The 15,640-nt window shown below is 37.5% G+C and overlaps 1 protein-coding gene across 8 annotated transcripts in view; it reads left to right on the top strand.

Moving 5' to 3' along the window:
- LOC138751587 (voltage-gated potassium channel KCNC1-like) overlaps positions 1 to 13,898 on the top strand; it is a 54,691-nt gene extending 40,793 nt beyond the window's left edge. The window contains exons 2-5 of one of the 8 annotated variants that reach the window (XM_069914070.1): positions 1,645 to 2,578; positions 9,364 to 9,565; positions 10,852 to 10,853; positions 13,055 to 13,194. In XM_069914070.1, the coding sequence (XP_069770171.1) occupies positions 1,645 to 2,578; positions 9,364 to 9,565; positions 10,852 to 10,853; positions 13,055 to 13,194 (1,278 nt within the window). The other 7 variants (XM_069914059.1, XM_069914108.1, XM_069914117.1 and 4 more) reach the window with 7 other exon arrangements.
- The last annotated feature ends 1,742 nt before the right edge of the window (positions 13,899 to 15,640 follow it).

Raw genomic sequence — 15,640 nt, 5'->3', positions numbered from 1 at the left:
TGTTAACCGTTGCTTTTCACGGATGCTGCCTGACCTGCTGAGTTCCTCCAGCATTTTGTGTATTGCTCCAGTTTGCCAGCATCTGCAGTCTCTCTTGCTTACATACGTTACACTTCACCTGAAGCTATTTAGTCAATTGTGCACCTTAAAAGTTATCCAATTAGTCCAATCACCTTAGTTTTTCTCCACCTCCTGAAAATGTTCTTTTTCAAGCATATATCTGAAAGTTGCAAATAAATCTTCTTCCTTTTCAGACTGTACATTGCAGATTTTTAAAAACTTGCTACGGAGAAAAATATTTTCATCTCATTAAGTAACTCATGATGTTATTTTGCCAACTTTTAAAAAATATTTGGCCACAGACATTCTTCCAAGATTATATCATTTTTTTCCACCTTCTCAATCAAATAATTTCATAATTTTGAAAATTTCCGTTAAATCGCCTTTGACTGCTAAGGTGAAGCATCTCATATTTTCTAGTCCCTTTGCATAACTGCTGGACTTCATCCCAAGTCCTCTTCCATGATATCTCAAGTGCATCTTCTTAAGTTCACTTCCTCAAGAATGGTGTTAAGAATTGGATGGAAGATTCTAGGCTAGCCTCATCAATTATTGGCTGAGCAAACTGAGCATATCCCAGCAAGGTGGAGTCCTTCTCAGGTAGAGAGATTTCTGAAAAGGAATTCTCAACTCCAAAGTTGATATAGAATATATTCAATATCCAAAGAGGTTATGAGAGAGTAGATTCAATTGGATAATTCCCTGACAAGGCCATTTGGCAAAGTCATCTCAGTATCAGAACTTTCTAACAAGCACCAGGATGTAGCTTGGGTGATCATAATAAGAACCTCTCTATTCAATTCAATAACTCATTTCAGATATTTTTCTAAAAATGGTGGCAACTGTGCAAGATATTTAAGGTGTTGCTTTGGGGTTACTTCGAACATGCTCAGAACCTCAAAGCTACTGTAAGGTGGTCCTCAAGGCTGTGTGATTGTGATGGAAAATATGGTGAGAGGGATGCAGTGGTACTACTTCTGGTTCATTCCCAATGGCTTGAATATATAGACCTCTATGATCTCAAAGATGTTCTCAACGAGAGACATCCATTCTGCCTTCCCACTAAAGGAATGATCTTGGATTGACTGCACCTAAGTATCATATTTCAGAATTCAGTAGTATGGGCTACAAGACATATTTAAACCAATATGTAACCAATACAAAGGGCCATCTTTTGGCGGAGGTGGGGGGGGGGGCGGTTGCGGGGAGTAGGAAATTCTAGAAGGGCACACCCTCCCAATATCTCTTGCATACAATGTGTAAGACAATCTGTGAGTGGGTTCTTTAAAAATGTATGTGAAATGGAATAATTGATTTAAAGATCTAATATGTTACTTTTTTTTACATGGAGAACTTTTTCTGCAGAATTTTGTACAAAGCAAATAAATAATTTTCATGAAAATCTATGATTGTTAAGCTTGTGGGTGAAAAGATGGTGAAGGAGATTTGAGGGCAATTAGTAAAGAACAGGCCTATTTGCCCAAATACTTAATTTCTCATTCTTTAGAAACTGCTCTGTTTGATCTGGTCTTAGTTTACAATTATTACCATTAATATGTTTTTCTTTTCTATTTTTCTTCACAGTACTGTGCTTTTGCTTCACTTTTCTTCATCTTGGTCTCAATCAGCACTTTCTGCCTCGAGACCCATGAGGCATTTAATCCAATTGTTAACAGAACGGAGATTATAAGGAATGGAAATGAAACGCGGTTGGAAACTATTCAGGAAACAGAAACAGAAGCCTTCTTAATGTACATCGAAGGAGTCTGTGTGGTATGGTTTACCTTTGAATTTCTCATGAGGATCACTTTCTGTCCTAACAAAGTGGAGTTTATCAAGAATACTCTCAATATCATTGACTTTGTGGCCATTCTGCCCTTCTATCTGGAGGTAGGACTCAGTGCTTTGTCTTCCAAAGCTGCTAAGGATGTACTGGGCTTCCTGAGAGTGGTTCGCTTTGTCCGAATCCTGCGAATCTTCAAGCTGACCCGTCATTTTGTAGGACTGAGAGTTTTAGGACATACTTTGCGTGCAAGCACCAATGAATTTCTGCTGCTCATCATCTTCTTGGCACTTGGCGTCCTGATATTTGCCACCATGATCTACTATGCTGAGAGGATAGGTGCTAACCCCCATGATCTGAGAGCCGATAAACACACACAGTTCAAAAATATTCCGATTGGATTTTGGTGGGCCGTAGTAACCATGACTACACTTGGCTATGGAGACATGTATCCTAAGACATGGTCGGGCATGTTGGTAGGAGCCCTCTGTGCTCTTTCGGGCGTGCTGACCATTGCTATGCCAGTCCCTGTTATTGTCAATAATTTTGGAATGTATTACTCCTTAGCAATGGCCAAACAAAAATTACCAAAGAAGAAAAAGAAGCATATACCGAGACCGCCCCAGCTGGGATCCCCCAATTATTGTAAATCTGGTGTAAACTCTCCACATCACAGTACACAGAGTGACACATGCCCACTCGCTCAGGAAGAGATTTTAGAAATAAACAGAGCAGGTAGGAAACCTCTTAGAGGAATGTCCATCTGACCCTTGAATGCCTCCTTTGCATCTACCCCTGGTAGTCATTTTATATCTCAACTAGCTTTGGATTTCTGGAAAGGCAGCACATTTAAGCCATGCTAGTGTTTTGTATCAAACATTATTTTAGTAAGCACATTACCAAATAGGGTGCAGCCAATGTGGCAAGTTACTACGTTGGAATGCATCCATGCATTGTTGAGGTAACTTAATAACACCAGCTACTTATGGAATCTTAGTACAATTTGTGAATTAAGGCTTATGACAGTTTTGTTTGTAGAAAAGGTAAAGCAAAAATTTCGATGATTTGATTCTCCAAATGACTACCAAACTTACTATATTTCCCTAAAGCATTTAGAATTATTCATAGTTAATTGGTAATAACCTCTAGAGTGAAATATTACCATCCATTCGCTGGATTTAGGATAGAGCTTGGTCTTAAGTTGATCAACAGTGGGGATCAAGAATGGGGTAAAACTGTAGTTAATGTATATAAGAAAATATATGATTAATTAAAAACTATATCCCAGGCTAAACTGAGGACTTTGGATTCCAAATAAGGTCTAAAGCCTAATTACTAGCTCTCCTATAGGAATTTTGGTGCATGAAAATATATACAGAATGGCTTCAAACTCCTCTAAAATAGCACCCCATTTTACTTACAGAAAAGTAAAATATATTTCGTCTGTAAATATATTTCATGTTGCTCTTAGAAATCTGCCATGCATTATTATTACAAAATAGCTCAGAATAATAGTTACGACTAATGCTATATCTTTGTAAGCAAATCTGAGAAGCCATTTTCCCTGCTGTTTCTGAGTGAATTAGCATCAAATAATTGTGCATTTTAGTACAATGTTTAACTCTTTCAATGAGAGAAATATACTCACATAATCACATCAGATTAAGATGTTTCTAATACCTATTTTAGTATTCAAGAGTTTTAGTCTAAAATTGCTATTTGTATACTAATGGACGCATTTAAAATAAACAGGTTAACACCAGCATTAAACGAGTGCCAATCAAATGCTTTAAATGTGCGTCTGCTAATATCACAAACAGTAATGTCCTACTTTGCTTTTTCACGTGGTCTCACGAAGAAACGAAAATATAAATATAGGTCAATTACAGTATAGTTAGCAATGAAAAATATTTTAAAACATAAAAGTTAAAATTACAGTTAGTAAAGTTAATCCAACCCCAACAGATTTCTCTCTCTGTTCTTTCTTCAGGAAGCTAACTCATTTAAAACACTTACAATCAACAAAACAGAAAAGAGAAAATGAATGCAGGGAAAAGTCAGAGAAACGATGTGAACAGTAATTTTTACTGATTAAGATTCACTGTCTTTTGATAATGCATCTTTAATGTGTTCAATAGTTCTGTTTTGGTAAAATAATATTTTCAAGGCCATCAGCATGCAGACTCCTAGCCTGCCAAGGTCATTTGGCAACATGATTTACAGGGGATTTTCTGCAAGCATTGGCCAACTCGACTTCCAGTCCCAGACTCAGCAACATGTCTCTTTAATCCAGCCCTCTTACATACCTCAAAATTTTAGAACATAACAAAATCAAATGAGGCAGGAATATGTCCAATAGCTCTTCAAGCCTTCTGCACGACACTATCTCATCATGATTAATCCTGAGCCTCAAATTCACTTAGCTGCCTGTTCTGTGTTCCCCACTTTAATGTGAAAAACAACTATTATTCATCTTTCGATAAAATCTATTGAGATAGAGATTTCCAGTCGCTGACATGAAGAATTTTCTCTTCTTCACAGTCACAAATGCTCAACCTACATCCTAACAATTGGCACCAGGTGTGGTTCTCAACCTTTTTCTTTCCTCTCACACATTACTTTAAGTATTCGCTATGCCATCGGTGCCTATGCCAAGGGATTGCTTAAAGTGGTATGAGAGTGGAAAGAAAAAGTTTGAAAACCAGTGTTTTAATCGTACCTAATTGACTTGTTATGTGCATGGTTTCATAACTCCAAAGGAAATGGTTCAATGATAATTTTTCTCAAGCAAATTATTTCAGTAACAATTGGGTCTACAGCAGTGGCTCTCTACCTTCCCTTCCCACTCACATACCACCTTACCAATCTCAGAGCACTGATGGCATTGGGATTACTTAAAGTGGTATGTGATTGGAAAGAAAAAGGTCGACAATCATTCTTCTAGACTCTCTAACATGTCACAACCCCTCTCAGAATCATGTACATCTCCATGAGATTACTCCCATTCTTCTAAACTCAAAATAACTTATTCAGTGCTGCTTCATTTATAATCTTCTCATCCCCAGGATAAGTCTGGTGAATTTATGTTGCACTCTCTCTAATACAGTCCATCTCCAATCCTATTCAAGCTCCAATTCTCACACCATAGCCAATTTCACAGCTGCCTGGTTCAACCCCAGGAACTTTTATCAGAACCGTTACAACGTGGCAGGAGACCATTCATCCCAATTCTACAGATAAATATTCCGATGCCCCACTCTCTGTGCCCTCTCCATAGCCATGCACATTTCCTGCCTTCAGATATTGATCCAGTTCTTTTTGAAGGCTACATTTGAACCCATGATCATTTGTGGCAGTCAATGCCACACCTTAATCATTTGCTACAGAATAAAATAAAATTTCTTGTCACTTTACAATCATCTTCAAATTATCTCCACTTCCTGATAACATCTTTGCCAATGGAGACATTGAGCAAGATTCTCTCCATTTCCTGTCTCTAGTCTTTTCTATTTTTCACATCTTTCAGATCAGCACACAACTTAAATAGAAATCATTCACAGATAAGAAAGTAAAAGCATTTGTGAAGGCAAACTGTAAATTTGCCTTTATTCCAAAAGGATTTGTCGATGAGTAAAAGATTTTACTATAATAATATAGGACCTTGGTAAGACTACCTGGAATATTGCATGCAAAACTCTCTCTCTCTACCCAAGAAACGATATACTTGCATTAAAGGTTCACCTGAATTTTTACTGAAATTGGAAGTTTGTCTCATGAGGAAAGATTAAGAAGATTGGGCCAATACCTCTTTGAGTTTAGAAAAAAATGAGTTACAATCTCACTGAAAAAAATTCTTACTAAGCTTAACAGGGTGGATGCAGAGTAGTTATTTCACAGAAGTGTACACAGATTCAAAATAAGAAGAAATTCCTTCACTGAGGGTAGATTCACTACCCTCTGTACAAAAAGGGATGTGTAGACTTGGTTCCAAAAAAATGTTTAGAGGAATTGATAAATATATGGATGTTAAGAGAATCAAGAGAGCACGAGTAAAGCTAAGCTGGGATAATAGATCAGCCAGAATCTTACTGAATGATGAAGCAGGCAAGAGAAGCAATGGCTGACTCAATTCTCTACCTCTTATGTTTATCTTTATGATATTTCTAAAAGAAATGAGCAATATAGTTGATGTTGCATTTAATTGAAGAAAGCCAGATTATAATGGAAAAACACATTTGGCTAATAAACTGAAATTTAATAAAGGCCAAATGAGGGCAAGAGAAAGGGTGAGAAGCAGTACATTCTTGACATCTTGATCTACAGCAGGAAGGCTAGTTGTTTTCTGAATTTTATAAAAGGGAATTAAACCTACAATACTTAATAAATGAGCTGTTACTTAAACTATCCAATTATGATGTAACAAAAATCATTTAAGTTACTGACTGAAAACAATGGTATTTTAATCTCCAATTCTGTGGTCAAAGCATTCTGCAATTTTCCTTTTATACTTGCATACCTTTTACTTTCTGCATTCCAGATTATATCTTGCTCATCAAAAAACAGCATTTCTTTCTACATTCATAGTAATTTTTGACTTTTGTATATATTCACACAATTTCATGCACCGTGTTTGGCAGGTGTGGGAAGGAAGAAAGATCCTTTCTTTTCATTGTAACAAAATGATAACATGAGGAACTCAATATTGTGTCCCATACCATAGATTTATGTGCACTGTACCATTTCATCAGAAAATCCTCTGCAAAGGACATTCCAGGACTTACTGATCACTCTGCCAAGTTTGTGAATTTTCTCTGCGTGCTCTGTGCATCTAATGCACTAAGGCACAGACTATTCCATGAGGTTCATGTGCACTTACATGGCCTGCAATGTTAGCAGATTTGTGGCCTGTTTCTTTTGTAGCTGAAAGTGAAAGAGACAGTGCTACACTATGGAGTCTGTTATTGGGATCTTGCTTCTGGACATCCACTAAATTTAAAAAGCTTTCCCTTCACAGTGGCTCTCTTTTGCATCCCCAATTTCCTAAACTGATTGTCAGACCAACCCTCTCAACTTAATTTCTTTCCTCGAACCTCTATAGTCACTGATTATTCCTCCTCCACCACTCTCATTGAACAGCCCAATCATGGAGATCCAATCCTCTATATTAAACCCCTGTTCTGTATAGATCCTACAGGAATGGACTTTGAGTATGTAGAAAATGGGAGAAGGAGAAGGCCATTCAACCCTTTGTGTCTGTTCCACCATTCATAGCTGATGATACATCTTCCATATCCTGTTCCTGGTTTCTCTCCGTACTCTTTGATCCCTTTAGCCAATAGGGGCATATCCAACTCCCTTATCAATATATCTAACACATCAACCTCCAGAGTTTGTTGAATATATTCAACAAATGCACAATTCTGAATGAAAAAAAAGTTTCTCCTCATTCCCATCTTAAATTTCTTACCCCTTATCCCTAGACTGTTACCCATATTTCTGGACTTCCGTAACATTAGCATCTCATCTTCCTGATCCTGACATTTTATGTCTCAATGAGATCACCTCTTATTCTTCTAAATTCCAATGAGTATAATCTCAGCCTGTCAGGTCTTTCTTCATACATCAGTATTTCACCCCAGGAATCAGTCTGGTGAACCTTCTCTGCACCCCCTCAATAGCAGGAATGTATTTCCTCAGATTAGGAACCCAAAACTGTGCACAATACCCAAGGTATGGTCTCACCATGGCCCTATTTAATTGCAGTAAAACCTCCCTGCTTCTATATTCAAAACCTCTTATAATAAAGGCTAACGTGCCATTTTCTCTTTTTATTGGGATGCAGATACAGCAGGCAGTGGCAGAGATAGGGAAGGGGGGGGGGGGGGCTGCAGGGAGAGCAAAAGCTTCCCCCCAAACACAAAATTCATAAGAGGTGCCTTCTACCCCCCCCCCCCCCAAACCTGGTCTGACACCACTGCCACCACCCTCCTACCCAGTCCGATGCTGCCGAAAAATCAGTGCGGCCTGCCACTCAACCACTGACTCACCATCTGGTATGTGTCATGGGACCTTTTTTTTAATGTGCTCACTCCCCCTAACTTTAGAACCTGGCTACACCCTGACAGCAAGCAATCTTCAATAAATGAGGCACCATCCAAATCTCATTGTACTTCCTCTTTTCCTAATTTCTCATCATTCAGATAATAATCTGCCTTCCTATTGTTGCCACCAAAGTGGATAGTCTCATATTTGTCTGCATTATACTGCATCTGACAAATATTTTCCCACTCTCCTAATCTATCCAAGTCACCCTGAAGCCTCTTGAAATCTTTATCACAGCCTGCATCGCCATGCAGCTTAGCATCATTTGTAAATTTAGCATATTTATAACGCAAGGCTCTTTGCTCAATGCCTGATGTCTTGGGTATTGGAAAGTTTGAAGCAATGGTTTCTTAACTGAAATTTATGTTGGCTTGCTGTTGACGACTTGTTTCACTTACCTTTCCAAGCGTAATGTTTTCTAGGCTGATGCACTTCGATGCATTTTGATGCATCGAGTTAAAAGATACAGTAGTTGCAAATGAGAATTTTTAAAAAAGGGATAACAGGGTGTAGTTCTTTGGGAGGAAAATTAATAGGGAACAGTGTTGCTGTTAGAATTATATTTTTCATTTTTCATAAAGAGATTTTTGCTACTTCTTTGTTTTATTTGGCAATAGTATAAACATTCAAAATCTGAAATCAGTATTATGGGATTAGGGACTAATTGGACATTTTGATCGACAATCTGGCAAAAAAACATTGGGCCAAATGCCCTTCTTTTGTGCTGTAATATTCTGTAACTTTAACACTTTTCTATGAAGGCAATGACTCTGGATTCAGTTGGCAATAAACTATGTTAAAGGATGTCTGTGGCAAACAGATCGGACTATTGCTTCCCAATATCACATGGTAATAAGCTGCACATGATTAAAAAATTGTCTGCAAAACATATTGAACAGGACTATTTACGATTTCAACATTTGACAAATCGAATGGTTAGGTTAACTTGATTTTCTACCCCTCTGACCCCCCCCCCCCTCCTCCTCCTCCATCAAGCCTAGTGGCCACAGAGAAGTCTTTATTTAAACCTCTTGGTGGCTGTCTCATTTGTCAGAGACTGCATCAAAGCATCCCCTTAAGAACTTATGAATCACAGAAGCATCTCTAGATCTTCATCCATCAGCCTATTACAGAATTTTTTTTCACAAAATCGTGCTCATTCTGTTCCATGCAGACTGAGACCAGTTACTTTTGCTTAGAATTGTTGATATTTATCACAAATTTTGGTGCCGTTGCTTACTATATTTATGTGATATTATTTGCCAATGCAAAATATTTTATTGGCTGAATGTGCTGCCTCTGGAGTAACTTTAGTTAATTGCATAGAGCGTTACAAACCATAGATTCTGCTAACCTTTAGTAAGAAACACAAACATAGTACTTAGCATTTCATTCAGCTTTTGCTTGTATATTTGAAGATTTTAAACAGAACGGTGATGCAGCAAATGCAGCATTGGCAAACGAAGATTGTCCTCATATTGACCAGGCACTGACGCCTGAAGATCACCTCCCCTTCACTCGTTCTAACACCAGGGAGAGGAATGCCAGAGACGGGCCCTGCTTCCTCTTATCAACCGGGGAATTTGCATGTCCACCCGATGGAGGAATAAGAAAGGGTACGTAACACACAGGCAAGATATGTAACCTTATAGGTATATATATCAATCTGTTAATCTAGTATTGCTAGGATATACAGCTACATTGGGAAGGTTTATCATGGAATAATAAGCAATGCTTAGCTGTGTAGAGTAATTGTCTATGAAATTCCATAGAAATTTTAGAAAGACGCTAAGCGCCATGAATTAAAGTGTAGAATTTCATTCAAGTCCTCTCACTGGTGTATTGTATATATATATATGTATATATATAGATCTATACATAGAGAGACATTATAATCCAGGCCATACCATTGGTGTGGTATATAGGAGCTTCATGTGCCATTTCTGATGGACAGTCTTCTATAGAGAACACTTAATATGTAAATATAATTTATAATGTAAATTAAAAGCCAGACTAAAAAAAATTGATCACAACACTTTCATAAGAAAGTAGCTTGAAAATCTCAGCTAAATTTATCTTTGTAGCAAAGTGTTGAATTTGATTCCGTATTGGACAGATTGGCTAAAGAGTAATTCACTAGTGTGTTTCAATGTCAGCATATTGTTGGCCCGTGGAAATGTGTTTCTACCAGCATGAACGATGGAAACTTTTCAGCTTAAATCCATCCTGTTTGTGTTCTTGTAGACCTGTTCAATGTTAAGTTCTTGTGCATGTTTGAAATGGAATTGGTTGCATGTATAGTTCTTAAATGCTTCAATGGACTTCAGAATAGTATCAAATTGGCATCAAAATGAGACCAATTCCTACTGAGATGAAAGACCAAAGAGTTCCCAGGTGTACGTTCAATTCATATATTATGAAATAGCAGATCAAACACACATCCATCTAGTTTCCACCTTGGAGGTGACATCAATATCCTCCAAAAAGAATTTTCATGAAGTTAAATTTGGTGAAGTCAACTTGTTAACCACATATTAATAATTCACTCACATTAAAAGAAATAGATAAATGGAAAACTATTGTCATGGCTTACCTAATTAGGACCAGCTGAACATTGGATTTTCTGTTCCATTTGTTTAAGTTGACAACTTTTCAGGGTTAGTTACCATTTTTTTTTATTGTTTGGGTCTCAGAGAGCTAATTAACTAGATGGAATGCACTATTCAATGTCATGCTGATTGGTTTAGTATATGAATGAAAGACTAACCTAATGGCCTGATATTTCAAAAGGTATTCATTATCTAGCTTGATTTCTTCCTCAGTGTGAACAAGTGTGAAGCTCTGGCACTTCCTAAATTAAATGCAGAGAATTGTCACGTGGTGGGAGGAGTTGCCAGAGGGGATAGGGGTAAGAAGGGGACATTTACTAGGGGGAGTATGTTTTGGTGAATTACATGCTGGCTTTTCAGCTCTACCCCTGGATTCAAATCAAAATTCTGTCAATGAAATTAAAGTCTTCTTTTTCAGTTGGCTGATACACTGACTGGCCTGAATAGAAATGGGCATTCTGCTCCAAAACCCATCTCTGATTTGGCAGTTCTGGAGTGCTTGTGAAGTGAAAAGATGAGTGCTCTGTAGACGTTTTAAAAAAAATTTTGTTTATAAATTTAAAACCCACTAAAATTCAGATACATAACATTACTATAAATCAACTTCTAATAATACTTATGGGGTGTGTGTGTGTGTGTGTGTGTGTGTGTGTAAAATATAAAAAGCAGAAAAAGATAGAGAATTAAGAACCCCCCCCCCCGCCCACTAATATCCCTCCCTTTCTCCCCATTAACTCCCTACTAAAAAGAAAGAAAGTATAGGACAAAAGATTTACAACAGGAGTTCTCCATATTATAAAATGTCTTTTAATATAAAGAGACCTTTAGGAGAAAGGAATGCCTGAGTTTCATTTAAATATTCGTACTGGCCCTTTGTAAATATGGGCACCATATTTTCCAAAATATATAGTATTTATCTCTTATAAGTAATTTTTCAAGCAATATACAACTCTGCCATCTTTGCCTTCCCAAATCTGTATCTCATTTCCAAGTTATAGCAATACATTTTCTAGTTAGTGCTAAAACAATTTGTACAAATTTCACTTGATACATTTTCAATTTAAATTTAGATTTAACTCCTTTACTATCCATCTGTAAGCATTATGAGATAGATCTACTCATTTTATTATACTATATGAATAGGTGATGTTGAATGCAAATTGTTCCCTCTTCAGTACTGCCCTCCCTCTGCGCAACTGTTCAAAATTCACACAACACATTTGATTTCAAAGCAATGCACCAATATTTCTACTGAGCCAGTGCAATCATAATTGTTTGGATTAATTCCAATTTCCCCTGTCTCCTAACAAATAAATTTCTTAAACACTGTCTGCCATTTTGTACAATGAAGCTCCAATCTTGTAAAATTCTCATGATGCAGGTCCAACAAGCTCTTGTACTGAACAACTCCATGATTCTGCACACCACAGCACTACATAATTGTTTTCTGTATTCTTGTTTTCTAATTAAAACCAAGTCTTAAAACAATATTCCCTTATGTGGTTTCCCTCAGAGTATTTGCATATAACTATTTAAATCCCAAATATTCATGATTTTCATCTTGTCCTGAGACGCAGCTTTTAGATTCAGGATTGTAACAGCATCACATAGTTTTCATATGAGCAAATATTCCCTCACTTAGTGTGATTAAAGGCAAACTGCTTCACACAATATGGTAAATGGAGGGCATGGTTAACGTTCCAGTTAGTGCAATGATATTACAGCACCAGTGACCTAGGTTCAAATCCAGCACTGTCTGTAAGGAATTTGATAAACCCCGTATCTGCATGGGTTTCTTCCGGATACTCCAGTTTCCTTCCACCCTTCAAAAATGTACAGGGATTGTAGGTTAATTGATGTATTTGTGGGGCAAGGGCTCATGGTCCGGAAGGACATGTTACCGTGCTGTATGTCTAAAAATGTTATATTTAATAAGAAAAGTAATGCAGATGAACGAGACACTGATGCCTGCCATTAGACTGAAGAAAATGAGTGGGATTAGAGCTAGTCACTGACGGCAGAGTGGTTGGATTTTGGTTTGGAGTATTTGACTGAAATATTTCCACCTCATGGTTGACATGGTACCTTCTTCAAGTTCCAACCTTTTTGGTGTTCTCCAAAACTGGTAGTGCCAAATTCCAGAAATGGTATATTGAAGCACAAAAGGACTAAGGAAAAATTAATATCTCAGTGTAACAACACTACAGAGTGAATACTAATGTGACATCATATTGCAAGAGAACACTCACATCCAACACAGCCTATTACAACACCCAAGTTCCCAAGTTAGAAATCAATGCCTGGTGAAATAAGGGTTGTTGACTTAGGGATATAGAGTCAATCCCTGGTAACTACTTCTCTTTGTCTTTCATTATCAGTGATACTACTCTGAGCATGCAAGTGCATGGAGATGCTTTATCAGACTGGCAATGATGTAGACTCATCATTATCCATTCTATTGTTGATCCAATGCTGTACTTTGCATTTTTCCTACATAAAGGTTTTGAAAACTCAAGAAGCCTAAGCAACAGAGCTGGCATGAGCAGAAATATACTAAAATTGCCTTCAGTGTCTTCTTCGCTCTACAGCTCTCCTTGTCCATTGAGGCTTTCTCCGTCTCCCATACCATCCATTTTATAGCATGGATTAGTAGCTGAGAATGGTCCAAAGCTTTAGTCCTGCAACCTATACTGTCTTGCATAAAACCAGGTAATAAGTCTGAAGATTGCATGTTTCTAGGTAGCACTTTGTTGCTGGTGATCCCACTGTTGACATTAGTGGGACAATCCTCATTGATTTCTAGATGGGATCACTCAGGCACATGATGATGGTCGATATGTTACATGTGTTTGGTGCATAAATGGAAATAATGCATCTACATGCAGTTCCCCATAATTGATTAACCAGTCGATTGCTTCGGGTGTACAGGCATCCAGCCGTGAAAAGAATGGCTCTTTGGAAATAGGTCACATTTATGTTTATAAACTGGGCACCTGGTCAATGTTTGAAGATTTCTTTCTTGGGACCTTTTGAGCCACATTACCCTGAAGGAGTTCAAACATGTAGTTGAAGTGCCAATGCATGGAAGCCAAACTGGTTATGAGTAATACTCTGTAGAAGTCCCAATGAATCTGGATGCATGTGAAGGTCTTTAGAAGAAGGACACTGCCCCTCTGCATGCAGCTATATATATTTTTTGAAAGCAGAAACAAAATGCCACATTTGTATTGAAGGGCAGGAGAAAGAAGGTCAAGTATTCACTGTATTCTTTGCATGCAGATTTCTGCAAAGGCAGCCCTGTCATTGCTAAATATATGCAAGCAGGGGCAGTCAGAGTAACTTAATGAGCTGGGACAGAATTGGACACTCTGTGGGCAATTATCTGTCCACTAGGAACATTTCAAGAGAAGAAGACCCACCTCTGTAGGACAAGCAAAGCTACTTCAAGCCAAACAGGCTTCTAAGGACCATTGTGTGCAACAGATTTGACTCAGAATTGTCAGCTTTCCAAAGCCCAATGTTTCCACAAAAGGTAGATGATTTGTATTTGTTTGCTAGCATGAACTGCATGTTATAGAAACTGTAATTCTATGAGTAACCTTTAAATCAGATGTTCTATTTCCTTCCAAAATACTTTACTTTTACAAAACTTTGATGTGATCATAATGTAAGAATTAACTATATTTATTTGCAAAGAATAGCTTTTTTTGTATTATTCATGAAACAGTGCAAAATTAGATTAAACTATGTAGATGGCGATTGGTCATATTGACCACTCATCCATGCTTCAGATCTCCATTTGAAACAAGTCGTTAAATCCATGTATTCAGAAAGCACATTGCCCCTGTATCTGATTAGGTTGGCATGCTAGTAAGCTTATATTTTCTGGATATGTGTATCTATAAATATTAACTCTTCATCCAGAAGGTCTTGGCCTCTTTGCATTTGCAAGTGTATATTTCAGACTTGCAGACTAAATTAGGAAGCGTGCATTCCATTGAACAAATTTATTCGCGCTGATTTCCATGGCAGGACTACTGGTCCAAGTCCAAAAATGACTTCACTCCAATTTTCTCTACTAAAGTTGGAATCAATACTTCAGCACTGTATGCAATTTAGTTCTGAATACGTGCATGCACAATATAATATGCAAAAAAAGATTCAAGCATGAAATAAATTTTGTATTAAATCAGTTTTTATTTGCACGGTTTGACTTATTTTTGTTTTTAACCATGTACATCCTACATTGATTAATTTCCCAGGGTCTCCAAGAATAAATCAAGGGGGTCAGATTGCAATCAACACGTGGTCGGCTCATTTTCAAACAATCAATGAGCAAATATGCAGAAATAATGATCTATAACAGGCTGGGAAAGCTGTTACTTATCACTAGAGATTCATATGCAGTCTTAAAATGTATCTATAATTTAACAATGTGTTTAATTATTAATGTTATTATTTAAAAGGTAATGTAGCTGTCACAAAGTCCAGAATCCTTCTTGGAAGAATGATTGCTGCCACATATTTTCTACTAATGATGGGACCAGAAGTGTATTTTACATCTTGATAAAATTGCTGGATTAATATCCATCTTTATAAAAGGTGTTTAATGGGAAACTGGGTGAAGCCTGAGAGACACATCAAACATGAATGCACCCAGTGTGGAAAAGATAGGTTGAGGCTAAGATTTTTGGTTCATCCCCATTGAAAACTCATCTGTCATCAGGAATACCAGAGAAGACCAATTTTTAAAAAATCAAATGCCAACGGTAAGACTAACACTCAGCTCCTTCTTGGGCAGCACAGCTAGCATAATGGTAGGCATGGCACTATTACAGCGCTAGCATGCTGGATTTGAATCTAGCGCTATCTGTAAGGAGTTGTGTGTTCTTCCCATGTCTACGTGGGTTTTCCCCTGGTGCTTTGGTTCCCTCCAACCACCAAAATGTATGGAGTTCTCTTGTAGGTTAATTTGGGTGTAATTGGGTGGCATGGGTTTAAATGGCCGGAATCGACTTCTAGAGTGTTGTAACTAAATAAAATAAAATAAAATAAAATAAAATAGAAGTATCAGCAGCATCTCAGC

This window comes from Narcine bancroftii, chromosome 1 (genome assembly GCF_036971445.1).
Source record: "Narcine bancroftii isolate sNarBan1 chromosome 1, sNarBan1.hap1, whole genome shotgun sequence".
NCBI lineage: Eukaryota > Metazoa > Chordata > Chondrichthyes > Torpediniformes > Narcinidae > Narcine > Narcine bancroftii.
This window is presented reverse-complemented; position numbering and strand designations above follow the sequence as displayed.